At 39.0% G+C, this 13,954-nt stretch overlaps 1 protein-coding gene across 9 annotated transcripts in view; it reads right to left on the bottom strand.

The window, feature by feature from the left end:
- The window catches only part of ZNF438 (zinc finger protein 438), a 194,028-nt gene that overhangs the window by 20,572 nt on the left and 159,502 nt on the right, over positions 1-13,954 (bottom strand). For all 9 annotated transcript variants that reach the window (XM_005688005.3, XM_013968540.2, XM_013968542.2 and 6 more), the window contains one exon: positions 13,219-13,286. In XM_005688005.3, the coding sequence (XP_005688062.2) occupies positions 13,219-13,255 (37 nt within the window). In that variant the 5' untranslated portion in view covers positions 13,256-13,286. The remainder of the gene's footprint in view (positions 1-13,218; positions 13,287-13,954) is intronic.

Here is a 13,954-nt window from a genome sequence, read left to right as displayed (position 1 = left end):
AGTATATTCAAAAGCAGAGACATTACTTTGCCGACTAAGGTCCATCTAGTCAAGGCTATGGTTTTTCCAGTAGTCATGTGTGGATGTGAGAGTTGGACTGTGAAGAAGGCTGAGCGCTGAAGAATTGATGCTTTTGAATTGTGGTGTTAGAGAAGACTCTTGAGAGTCCCTTGGACTGCAAGGAGATCCAATCAGTCCATTCTGAAGGAGATCAGCCCTGGGATTTCTTTGGAAGGAATGATGCTAAAGCTGAAACTCCAGTACTTTGGCCACCTCATGTGAAGAGTTGACTCATTGGAAAAGACTCTGATGCTGGGAGGGATTGGGGGCAGGAGGAGAAGGGGACGACAGAGGATGAGATGGCTGGATGGCATCACGGACTCGATGGACGTGAGTCTGAGTGAACTCTGGGAGATGGTGATGGACAGGGAGGCCTGGCGTGCTGCGATTCATGGGGTCGCAAAGAGTTGGACACGACTGAGCGACTGAACTGAACTGAACTGAACTGAAGGAAATTTACACAGAAAGAGTTCCTTCACAATGTGCTTGAATGCCAGGCTTCTTCTAGGGTGGTAGCCTTCTTCTTTTATACTATTTTCTTTTTAAGATTTTTTATTGAAATATAGTTTATTTACAAAGCTGCGTTAGTTTCCATATAGCAAAATGAGTCAGTTATACATATATCCAGTCACTTTTAGATTCTTCTCTCATATAGGCCATTACAGAGTAATGAGCGGAGTCCCTTGTGCTATATGGTCCTTGTTGATTATCTGTTTTATACATAGTAGTGTGTATCTGTCAATCCCAAACTCCATGGTAGCCTTCTTTAACAGAGCTTCTGGTGAACAAACTGCCTAGGTTTACACCAAAGTGAAACTTTTAAAAATCATTAATTACACAGTCTACTTAATAACACTTTTAGGCACTGACATAAGAGGTTTTTTTTTTTTTTTATGATGTGCAAAAATGAAAGGAAAAAGTCATTAATTACTTTTTATAATTTCAGATAGAATATTAAGTTTTCCAGATTTTTTTCAAATTCTATTCCATCTGCTTCCAAAACTGAGGTCATTGAAGAATATTATAACTGAATGAAAATGTCTGAAAATGCTGAAAGAACGTCCACATTTCTCATGTGGTAAGTCCTGTACCTTTAGTGAACTTGATAGACCTAGAATCTTCTTTTTTTTGGTTGTTGGTGGTGGGGAGCTTTTCAGGGGAAACAAGACAAGTCGATTACATGTGCGGACGTGAGCAGAGGTCTGGCTTTGGCTCTTTCACTCACTGCTGGAATGAGTCTCCGTGAGATCCTAATCCTCACTGGCCTGAACATCCCCTTTGTACCAAGTGGGAATTACACTAGAGCACTGTTTCTCAAAGTACAGTCTGCTGACCCAGGAGGCTTCCCCCGCTCTTTTCCTGCTCGTAATAAGATGTCACCTGCTTTTTCCCCACTGCTGACCCCTACACACAACACATTGATGGGACAGAGGATGTAACTGGGTAAAACTGATGAACTCAGGACGTGACAGCAAACTGTCCAAACAGCCGCATTCTTAGCCACCAGGCTCCCTCAGCAGAACAACAAAAAAGCAGGACGAAAATTTAGTTTTGTTAAACTTTGAGCTTACATGTCTTTATAAAATCCTGCATGATGACATGACTTCCGTGGCACAGAGGCATGGTAGTAGCCCTGAGGAAAAATGCTCAAGGATGGGTTGAAGCTGAACTAGCTGCTCTTCACTGGAATAACCATCCTTACTTGAAAGAATATCTGACAGACATATGTTGAGAGATCATGTTCAGTGCTGGGTACTGGGCAGACATTTTCTCAAAAGTGGACGAGTGAAGCTTGTCATTACAAGAGAAAACATCTGGCTGTACTCATGGGCAAGGATAAAAATTATTCTTTTGGGCAGCATTAGAATTTTGGAAAACTTGAAGCCATCCCCAAGAGCCTGAAGCTTTTCTATACTTAGTAAGTTTTTAGATGAGACTGCTGCTGCTGCTAAGTCGCTTCAGTCGTGTCCGACTCTGCGCGACTCCAAAGATAGCAGCCCACTAGGCTCCCCCGTCCCTGGGATTCTCCAGGCAAGGACACTGGAGTGGGTTGCCATTTCCTTCTTCAATGCGTGAAAGTGAAAAGTGAAAGTGAAGTCACTCAGTTGTGTCCGACTCTTAGTGACCCCATGGACTGCAGCCTACCAGGCTCCTCCGTCCATGAGATTTTCCAAGCAAGAGTACTGGAGTGGGTTGCCATTGCCTTCTCTAGACAAGACTGGTGTTTATTTTAACAAATAAGATTTCCAAAAAACTGTATAAAATGGCATATATAGAAGACCTGCATAATTCAGTGAACTAATGTTTTCTTTTTCTAATTTTATTTATTTGACTGTGTTGGTTCTTCGCTGCTGTGAGGGCTTTCTTTAGTTGCGGCAAGTGGGGGCTACTCTCAAGTTGTGAAGCACAGGCTTATCATGGTGGTTTCTCTTGTTGCTGAGCACACGCTGTAGGTACAAGGGCTTTAGTAGTTGCGAGTTGCAGGCTCTAGAGCTCAGGCTCAGTAGGTGTGGTGCATGGGCTTAGTTGACCCTTGGCATGTGGAATCTTCCTGGACCAGGGATCGAACCGGTGCCCCCTGACAGTGCAAGGCAGATTCTTCACCACTTGACCACCAGGGAAGTTCTGATGCTCTCTAATAGACATTGCATGAATGAACAAAACATTCAAGTGTAAGACAGACCAAAATGTAATAGAATACAAGAATACAATACAATACAGTTTCAATTTCACATTATAGCTACACTGTAAGCCGTTACCTTTACTTGACTTGTTTAAGCTCGGTTATAGTTACCTGACATGTTTTGGTGTAGTAGCAAAGAAAAATATCCACAATTATCTGAGAAGGCCATTAAAATACCCGCTTTCCAGTTACTGTAAGCTAGATTTTCTTCAAACACTCCAATATAAACAATATATCACAACATATTGGCTAGAGGACCAGAAAAGAGTCAGAGACTCTTAAGATTTTCAATGAAGCCAGACTTTAAAGATTTGCAAAAAATGTAAATCAGTGATAAGTCTTCTAATTCTTTTGCTTTGGAAAATACAGCCAATTACACAAAATATGTTAAGCTGTAGTGAGATTACTGTTGCTATATTATTGTTAGTTATTTTTGGCTGTGCTGGGTCTTCGCTGCTGCTTGAGGGTTTTGTCTAGTTGTGGTGAGCGGGAGCTTCTCACTTCAGAGGCTTCTCTTGTTGAGGAGCACAGGCTCTACACACGCAGGCTTCAGTAGCTTCAGCTCTCAGGCTCCAAAGCACAGGGTCAGCTGTTGCAGTGCGTGGGCTTAGCTGCTCCATGGCACGTGGGATCTTCCCAGATCAAGGATCAAACCGGTGTCCCCTGCGTCGCAAGGCGGACTCAATCACTGGACCACCAGGGAAGCCCAGATTATTGTTATTTGAAAATGAATCCACAAATACATATTTTTTCAGTTTATAATCTCAAATATAGTAAATCCCAATTGATACAACTGAGATAAACAAATACTCAGTAGTTTTTAAGAGTGTAAAGGGGCCTGAAATTAAAATATTTGAGAACTGCTAACTAGATAAAATCTGATATTACAGATCTTTGAAGATTCTGTGACTTTTTTTGTGTGTATGTGAATGAGAATAGAAAATAAAATCTGGAAATATCTCATTTTTGGTTGATCGGTTTTTCCTTCACCTTTTTCCTCTGTGAGAATCTATAAAGCAGATCCTTAGGAGAGAGTTGTAAAAATAAACTTTTTGGTAATTTATCTTAATAAAAATATAAATTACAGTTAAATGTCATTAATTGGAAATATTAGAATACAGCTTAAATAAATTTTTGATTGACCAAAGTATTAAAAATATGTAATACTTCAAAATTTATTCTATTCATTTTGAATTTATATTCATGAAATATCTTATAAATTATTGGGTTGGCCAAAAAGATTGTTTGGGTTCTTCTGTAACCTCTTATGGAAAAACCCAAATGAACTTTTTGGCCAATTGAATATATTTAAACTAATGACATTTTGATTTTTTTCTCCAATTTTAAGAACTATCATCACAAGATTCTTAGTAGTACTGTAATCTTTTTTTTTTCAAGAGCACTATTTTTTCAGCACTCTTAGCAAAAGGCATTTAAAACCATTTAAAATTACTTTATCAGGACAAAAATAATCATTAATTGCCACTTCTGATTTAAGTTAGATGCTGGAATTTCTATAAAATTTTTTAGGGTTTTGATGTCAATTAATTTAAAGAAACAACAATATGTTTACTCAAAGCATGACAAGATTTATGAATTTCTGTTCCTATTAGTAGTAGTTGTTTAGTCACTCAGCCATGTCTGACTCTTTGCAACCCCACAGACTGCAGCATGCCAGGCCTCCCTGTCCATCACCATCTCTCCGAGTTTGCTCAAACTCATGTCCATTGAGTCTGTGATGCCATCCAACCATCTCATCCTCTGTCGCCCCGTTCTTCTCCTGCCTTCAATCTTTCCCAGCATCAGAGTCTTTTCCAATGAGTTGGCTCTTTGCATCAGGAGGCTACAGTATTGGAGCTTCGGCTTCAACATCAGTCCTTCCAATGAATATTCAGGGTTGATTTCCTTTAGGATTGACTGATTTGATCTCCCTACTGTCCAAGGGACTCTTAGGAGTCTTCTCCAGCACCACAGTTCAAAAGCATCAATTCTCTGGTGCTCAGCCTTCTTTATGGTCCAACTCTCATATCCGTACATGACTATTGGGAAAACCATAGCTTTGACAGTATGGACCTTTGTCAGTAAAGTATGTCTTTTTGTTTTTTAATATACTGTCTAGGTTTGTCATAGTTTTTCTTCCAAAGAGCAAGCATCTTTTAATTTCATGACTGCAGTCACCATCCACAATGATTTTGGAGCCCAAGAAAATAAAATCTGTCACTGTTTCCACTTTTTCCCCATTTACTAGTAGTAGATTTTTACAAACATAAAATGCCTAACCTATATTCCTGGCTTCATAACATCAAAATACTGCTGTCAAACTTCTTCCCTTTTATCCCTGCCCGGCTCATCACGCCAGCCATCTGCATAAATAAAGACATTAGCATCTGCTATATGGCAAATGGTCTCGAGGGCAGATGTTCACATCCTTGTGTTCATGTCGCTGGGGCTGCATACATTATTGGAACAGATGTACACAATCTCAAAGTGTTGGGTCCCACGGTGAGATGTTTCCAACTGCTTCCTATCAAAGTACATAAATGCTATTTGCACCTGCATTTATGTTAATGATAGAAAGGCAGCGGGGGTCCTGACAAAGTGAGAGGTGATGCTATGAAATATATTTACATGGTTAATTGGAGTTTCCGAAAGACTCCGCTGCCAAGTGATCCAGGCCTGAGCGGATAATCTGATGGTAGTCTGTGTTTGAAGCACAGGAAGTCTGGCGATTTCCAATGATGAAAATGGTCCTAATCCAAATTTACTAAGAAGAATATTCCTGACTCTAGTATTTTATCTCACCTAGGAGAATAACTCCCAGTATGAGGTCTGTCTGATAAGGCTTAGGCCACCCAAGTCATTTCCATTTTGTCCTACGAGGAAACTTCCATAGGTATGTGTGTGTTTTCCATTTGTACTTCTGTCAACAGCATAACATACTAATACTCACAGCGGTATTTTGCAGAAGTTATTACATTGGAAAGTTCCAATTTGCAACATTAAGGAGTTAACCAAAACCAGCTTGAAAATGTCAATTTGTACTTGGTCTGCAACAGAAAATGGTACCAAAAGGCCAAGAACAGCGTTTACACTGCTAGTTAAGATCAAAATACTTCCATATGAATGTCACATATTTAGAAACATAATATTTTGGTAAAACATAGGGAATGTTCCCTCCCCGTCCCCATAATGAGGTCACAAAGCCACGTTAACCACTAAACACAAAGCATCAAATTACAGTGGTTCTCATCGCTACTGTGCATTAAATGTGAGCACTGAAGAGACAGAGTTCACAGTAAGAGTTGTTTTTGTAGCTTTACTGGGCTAAAAACTTGTAGCTGCTCTCAAATAACATATTATTACTCGACTAACTTCACACTGATAATATCAACACTGCACAAAGTTATTATATGTGAGTTCCAAAAGAAGTTTTATTCTGCAGCTTATTCTGAGATTTATATTGTGCTCTAAGAGTTTACAAAAGGTGGATCCTCATTTGCAGATTCTGTTATTTGTGAATTTACCTGCTTGCTAAAATTTATTTATAATCTCCAAATCTGAGTCACATTCCCAGGGGTGGTGGACACTTTGCCTTGCCTCAGCTCCCATGGTATAAACAAGTGTTCTTTTTGCAGTCTACTTAGTACCACATTTTTTGGGTATTTTTCCCCATTGTTAGTGATTTCACTGTCTAAAACAGTTTTTGAGAATAGTGCTGATATGCTGTCTGGTGTCCCTATGGATTAGAAGAGTCTGATGCACCTAATGGAGAAAACACGCGTGTCAGATAAGTGTTGTTCAGGCATGAGTTATAATGCTGTCTCTGTGAGGTCAATTCATATCAAGGAATTAACAAGATCTATTCAGTGAGGTGTCTTTGGACAGAAACATACATAAAAGCAGGTTCTATACTGATAGCTGAGAAAATGTTGTATGGTGACCAGAGACTCACAGGAACCTAACCTGCATTTCCCCTGGGAGCCATGGTATAGCATTAGTTAATTCAGTGTTCCTGTGACCTTACACAATGTAACTACTGTTGATGACGAGAACTACTGAATGATGAGAATCAACAGTATCAATGGTATCTTATCTCATTTGACTATTTCAGAGCAAGAATTATTATCCCCATTTGAAAGAAAAATGAACTGAGGCTCACTGATATAGCCAAGATTAAAAGAGCCCAGAGGCTTCCCAGGTGGCACAGTGGTAAAGAATTCACCTGCTGATGCAAGAGATGTGGGTTTGATCCCTGGAAAATTCCACAGGCAGAAGAGCCTGGAAGGCTACAGTCCATGGGGTCGCAAAGAGTAAGATGCAACTGAGTGAGCATAGCATAGCACAGCAAAGAGCCCAGAAAAACAGGGCAGAAGAACCAGAGTTCAGTTCTTAGCTTGGTGTTCTTTCCCCAGACTAAGAAGAGAGGGGAGAGAAGAAAAAACAGGAGAGGAGCTTAGGAAACAGCCCCAATACTATGTTTGAAGAATCAAACTGTGATTAGACAACGAGACAACAAACCATATTCAGGTTCAGTTCAGTCGCTCCGACATGTCCGACTCTTTGAGACCTCATGAATCGCAGCACGCCAGGCCTCCCTGTCCATCACCAACTCCCCGAGTTCACCCAAGCTCATGTCCATTGAGTCGGTAATGCCATCCAGCCATCTCATCCTCTGTTGTCCCCTTCTCTTCCTGCCCTCAATCCCTCCCAGCATCAGTCTTTTCTAATGAGTCAACTCTTCGCATGAGGTGGCCAAAGTACTGGAGTTTCAGCTTCAGTATCAGTCCTTCCAATGAATACCCAGGACTGATCTCCTTTAGGATGGACTGGTTGGATCTTCTTGCAGTCCAAGGGACTCTCAAGAGTCTTCTCCAACACCACAGTTCAAAAGCATCAATTCTTCGGTGCTAAGCCTTCTTCACAGTCCAACTCTCACAACCATACATGACTACTGGAAAAACCATAGTCTTGACTAGACGGACTTTTGTTGGCAAAGTAATGTCTCTGCTTTTCAATATGCTATATAGGTTGGTCATAATTTTTCTTCCAAGGAGTAAGCGTCTGTTAATTTCATGGCTGCAATCACCATCTGCAGTGATTTTGGAGCCCCCAAAAATAAAGTCTGACACCGTTTCCACTGTTTCCCCATCTATTTCCCATGAAGTGATGGGACCAGATGCCATGATCTTAGTCTTCTGAATGTGAAGCTTTAAGCCAACTTTTTCACTCTCCTCTTTCAATTTCATCCAGAGGCTTTTTAGTTCCTCTTCACTTTCTGCCATAAGGGTGGTGTCATCTGCATATCTGAGGTTATTGATATTTCTCCCGGTAATCTTGATTCCAGCTTGTGCTTGATCCAGCCCAGCATTTCCCATGATGTACTCTGCATAGAAGTTAAATAAGCAGGGTGACAATATACAGCCTTGACGAACTCCTTTTCCTATTTGGAACCAGTCTGTTGTTCCACGTCCAGTTCTAACTGTTGCTTCCTGACCTGCATACAGGTTTCTCAAGAGGCAGGTCAGGTGGTCTGGTATTCCCATCTCTTTCAGAATTTTCCACAGTTTATTGTGATCCACATAGTCAAAGGCTTTGAATCCTCATAAACAGTAAAATGCTTGGAAAGACAGCCCAGTTTTATTCACTGAATCTGAGCTATAAGAGAGTGGACCTTACTTTGGTTTTCTGTTCCCTCTTTGCTCCTTGCCTCTGCAAAGGCAATAAAATATTTGTTAACTAAACACATAGACTTGAGAACTTCAGCTTGGTATTTCACTAAAAAACAGATTACAATGTTTTCATAGCATACAGGCAATAAGATTGTTTTGAAAAAATGAGAGTTTAAAGCACTTTTAAACAAAATTTAATATACATTTGAGAAACCACTATATGCCAGGATGCTTTAAAGCTCACCAAAGACAGAAAATTCATGAAGAAGTTTATAAAGGACCTAACTGAGCAACTGAACACACACATACCCCTGATATTAAGAGTCTAAAACAAGTAAGATTATTTTCCTAAACTTAAAAAATAAATATATATATATATCATTAACTAGTTATCCCAAATATTCCTTTAGTTGAAATGCTATATTCACTAATACCAAAACATTTACTTCTGTGAGATGTAAGTACATATTTTTATGTCTATAAGACATAAGAATATATTTTTAGGCTGTGATATGATTATTTTTTATAGTAGTTTATTGAATCAGAAAATCCAGGGTTTTTTAAATTTTTTTATTTTTTACCCGTTTTAAATCTGAATTCACATGATAGACAGTAATGGTTATGGCTTCACAGTTAAATAATGCACAGGTTTCGAAAATTAGTAGGAGTTGTACAGAGCATGTTCAGCTAACTGCAATGTTTCCAAAGGGGGTCATTAAGACCTACTACATCTTGCCTCAAAGCATCTGCCATTTTCTCAGCTCCATTTATTCTTACTCTTACTGAATAAAAACAGCACACACAATTTGATAACTATGTTTAAACAATATAAATGTTATGACAGAGCTGAGAAAAGTGTTAGAAGATTTCTGTAAGACCTTTCTACTCACAATCGTCTTGCCTATGAAACAGCAAGACTGAATGGTGAAACTGGCAAAAGTCTTCAGAGTTCTGAATGACTCCAACAAAACAGCCCTCCCCTAGACCTAAGACTCTTTCCTGACCAGTGAAGAATGGGATTTGTTTTAATTAACTGTATGGGGACTTAACACTCATGTTTAATTGGCAAACCACAGTCAACATCTTCCAGGCACATAAAAAACATAAACTGTCCCTCTAAAAGGACCATTTGGCAAGGCTGCTCATTTGTATGTTTCCTTGTATCACTAACAAATCCATTTGCATTTTCAATCCCAGTGGTGTTTTCCTTCAACAAAGTTACAGTATAGGTTACCAAATGTAGCTGGCCTTAGCATGTAATTTTCCTCCACCCCACCCCAGAAACATGGTTAATCACTTGCTACAGTTTGCTGTTTTCCAACACAAAATACATGTTCTTACATTATTAGTTCCTCATTTGAAAATGTCAAACACAAAAAGAAGGCTTTGGGAAAACCATGAATCTCCAAATCCTGAAAATATGAGAAGATAGAAAATTGTAACAAAATACATTTGATGAACTTCTGGAGATCCTGTAAATAATATTTTCACACAGAAAGGAATAATATCAACACTATTATAATAGGGGAAAGCTTTCAACATAGTACAAACTATCTGAGTGATATTACAATGTTAAAATTCTTTATCCAAAATCAGGGAACATTTAAATAGAAGGCACTGGAATTTGTAATGAGTTTCATCTAGTTCTTCCCCAGCTTTAATCCATGTCCCTTGACCCCCTAACCCCCATTCTGTGTCTTCTACACTTGTGCACATGTCCTGAGCAAATGCCACATCTGGTCATGTTTCCTGACCAGCTTCAAACTTCTGGCTCAATCAACTGTTCTCCAGGTATAGCATATTCAGGTCTAGTGCAGCATTTGTCATGCTTTATTCTGTTTGATTATATACATGTCTGCTGTTCTACTAGGATTTTGTGTTTTATAATAGCACAGTCTTCTGTCTGATTTATCTTTGGATTCCTCATAGCATCTGGCATAGTTCCTGGTAAGCACTGTCTTGGTGATCATTAAATCTGCTTTCCATTGTAAGAAATTTTGTTAGAAGATAGTAAATGATGCCATGGGTTTTCTTAAGCCCCACAACTCTGCTGTGATGTCTTACTTGAATTTCATACATTAGTGCATGTTGTGTTTGCATCCACATATGCTTACAAGTCTGAAATTCAAAGTACCATACTTTATAGACAGCCATAAATCACTCAGCATTTAATTAATAAATGACATATACTCAGCAAACTTCTCATGTTCCATAAGTAATTATATTCGATGAAAGAAATATACACAAAACTATAATTAAAAAATCTGGAATTTTTCTTTGTTAAACAATATTAATAGCAATCTAGGACATATAGAAAGCATTTGATAAATGAGTAAATTCAAGAATAATTTGGCAATTCTTAGGCCTCATATGTATGATACTATTTTTTCTGACCAATATAATTAATTTATATTTATTTTAATTAATTAATTATATAATTTCTCATGATACAAATTCTAATTTCTGCCTACTTTGGATTGAAATGGCTTTTCATGCATATGTGCTAGGTTGCTCAGTCATGTTCGATTTTTTGCAACCCCATGGACTGTAGCCTACCAGGCTCCTCTGTCCATGGGATTTTCCAGGCAAGAATACTGGAGTGGGTTGCCATGCCCTTCTCAAGGTGATCTTCCTGACCCAGGTATCGAACCTGCATCTTCTGTAGCTCCTGCACTGCAGGCCGATTGTTTATCGCTGAGCCCCCTGGGAAGCCTGAAATAGCTTTAAGCATTCATATATTAAATTTAATTCAGGGTCACACTTGGCCTCTGAAGGCAACAAGGCACCCACCCCAAGCAGGAGGGAGCTCTGCCCATCTCACTGCATCAGACTCTACAGGTGGAGGGTGCTTGGATATTAATAACCACCATTAAGAATAAGAGCCACCATCATATCATAAAGGCCTGCTCTACAGCGAGCAATGTCTGGGGTGATTTACATATATTATCTCCTTTCATCTCCACATCACCTAGAGGGTAGGACTTACTATCTTCATTTTATAGATTTATAGATGAGAAAGTTAAGGTCAAGTGATGTACCCGAGGTTATGCAATTCAGGGGCAGACATGATTTTCAAACATCACGCTCTTTATAGCTATGACACTACCTTTCACTTTGGCAGAGAATGTTTTCTCCAGTTAAGGAGTCTTTAAAGCAAATTCCTTCCATGCACTAACAGTTACACCTTCCACTGTTGTTGCTGTGTAGTTGCTTCAGTCATGTCTGACTCTTTGTGACTCCATGGACTACAGCCGGCCAGGCTTCTCATCCATGGGATTTCCCAGGCAAGAATACTGGAGTGGGTTGCCACTTCCTTCTCTAGGGGATATTCCTGACCCAGAAATCAAACCCGCACCTCCTGCATGGTAGATTCTTTACCACTGAGCCACCAGGGAAGCCCACATCTTCCACAAGCAAAGCCCAATTCTGAATCATTTAAAGGCAGTTTTTTTTCTAGCACACATATCAGAACTTCTCTTCTGTCCAGGGAAAGACTTGGAATTCCTCTTAAAGGTTAGGCTTTGTTTGTTCCGCATGCTGAGGAAAATTAAATTACTCTTTACTCAAAAATGATTATCTGTACCCATAAACTGCTTTTCTAAAAGGTCCAGGAGCTCTTGTTAAGAAATCACTCACGATTTTCATTTTAAAAAATCATATGGAGGGGAATTTGTTTCTTTTATGTTTCTTTTTTAAAATGGGTATATAGGAAAAACTAGGTCAAAAATGAATTAGAAAATACCCTCTCTGTATATGTATGTTGTGTGTGCACATGTGTGCATGAATATATATGTATATATACTTGTATACATCTTTCTCACTAGAACACAGGTCATTCTGCTTTGGTAAAGCCAATACTCTGGGGCTTCCCTGGTGGTCCAATGGTTAAGAATCCACCTGTCAATGTAGGGGACATGAGTTAGATCCCTGGTCTGGGAAGATCACACACACTACAGAGCAACTAAGCCTGTGGGTAACAACTACTGAGCCCTTGCCCTAGAGGCCATGCTCCACAACAAGAGAAGCTACCACAATGAGAAGCTCGTGCACCACAACTACAGGGTAGCCTCCACTTGCTGCAACTAGACAAAGCCCACACATAGCAACAAAGACCCAGTGCAGCCAAAAATAAATAAATATTTTTAAAATACTTTTTACAAATACTAAAGTTTTTTTTAAAGCCAATACTATGCAACCTCATTTAACATTCACTAACACCTTCTGGCTGATGGCCTGGGCTCTGTGAATTTTGTGTGGAATGAGATGACCCTGCTCTCAGTAAAGGGGTTCAGTTCAGTTCAGCTGCTCAATAATGTCCAAACCTTTGCAACCCCATGGACTGCAGCACGCCAGGCTTCCCTATCCATCACCAACTCCTAAACTCATCAAACTCATGTCCATTGAGTCGGTGATGCCATCCAACCATCTCATCCTCTGTTGTCCCCTTCTCCTCCTGCTTTCAATCTTTCCCAGCATCAGGATCTTTTCCAATGAGTCAGTTCTTCACATCAGGTGGCCAAAGTATTGGAGTTTCAACTTCAACATGAGTCCTTCCAATGAATATTCAGGACTGATTTCCTTAGGAAATCAGTCTCCAGTAAAAGAGAAGTGTCATTTATAAACCATGGTTCCACAGACACTCAAGTAATTTACCAAAATAAATAAACTTTCATATATAATTAGAATTCTTGTTCTTAGTTCCAGAAATAAGTCCCCCTTTGGTTAGTAGGCAGTGACATTAAATGTATCAATTAAAACTCCTTACAACATACACATTACCATTTTCCCTGGCATGGTTTATCTTACCTTGATCTTTCGGTGGTATTGAAAATGAACTCTGCATTATGATGTTGTTGACTTGAATAACAGCTGTCCTAAAATTAACCAAGACAAGTGAGAATTAGGAAATAACTGAGATGCCATGTTAAAATGTACAAAAACATAAATTACAAGCTTTTTTTTTTAAAAAAAAAAGTCTTTTTATTTATACCTATATGAGTAATAAGAAATGGGCTGAACTATTAGAAATTAAAAGTTTTACTCCTTTCTCACAGACACAGGATTTTACTGACTCCTCAGGTGTGGGCTTGGAGAGTGAGTAATGTGACACATTGAGAGTGAATTGTACCTGCCTCCCTGCCCTCGTAGTGTCAGGGAAATGTGCAAGTAGGCAAAGCTGAGTTTCCCTAAATACGTCCTGCCTGATAATTATATTTTAGGTTCTGTTTAAGAATAACTAAAATGTTTAACAATGTAGGTAAAGGAAGTATAACTACAATATAATCATTTGATGAAACATAAACTCAGTCATTAAAATGCAATTTTGAAGATTATGCAGCAGCATGGTAAATACTGATGATATAACATACTGGATGAACACACCAAATGACCGACACGCTAGGATTACAGCTAAAAACAAAGGCACAGAAAAATGCATGACAGGAAATATGTTAATATGTATATTTCTTTTGTTTTGGTGATGTAATTAGAGTTGTTTTTCCTTCCATTTTAAATATTTCCCAAATTATCTAGAATGTGGGTT

The sequence above is a fragment of the Capra hircus genome, chromosome 13, assembly GCF_001704415.2.
Source record: "Capra hircus breed San Clemente chromosome 13, ASM170441v1, whole genome shotgun sequence".
NCBI classification, from domain to species: Eukaryota; Metazoa; Chordata; class Mammalia; order Artiodactyla; family Bovidae; genus Capra; species Capra hircus.
This window is presented reverse-complemented; position numbering and strand designations above follow the sequence as displayed.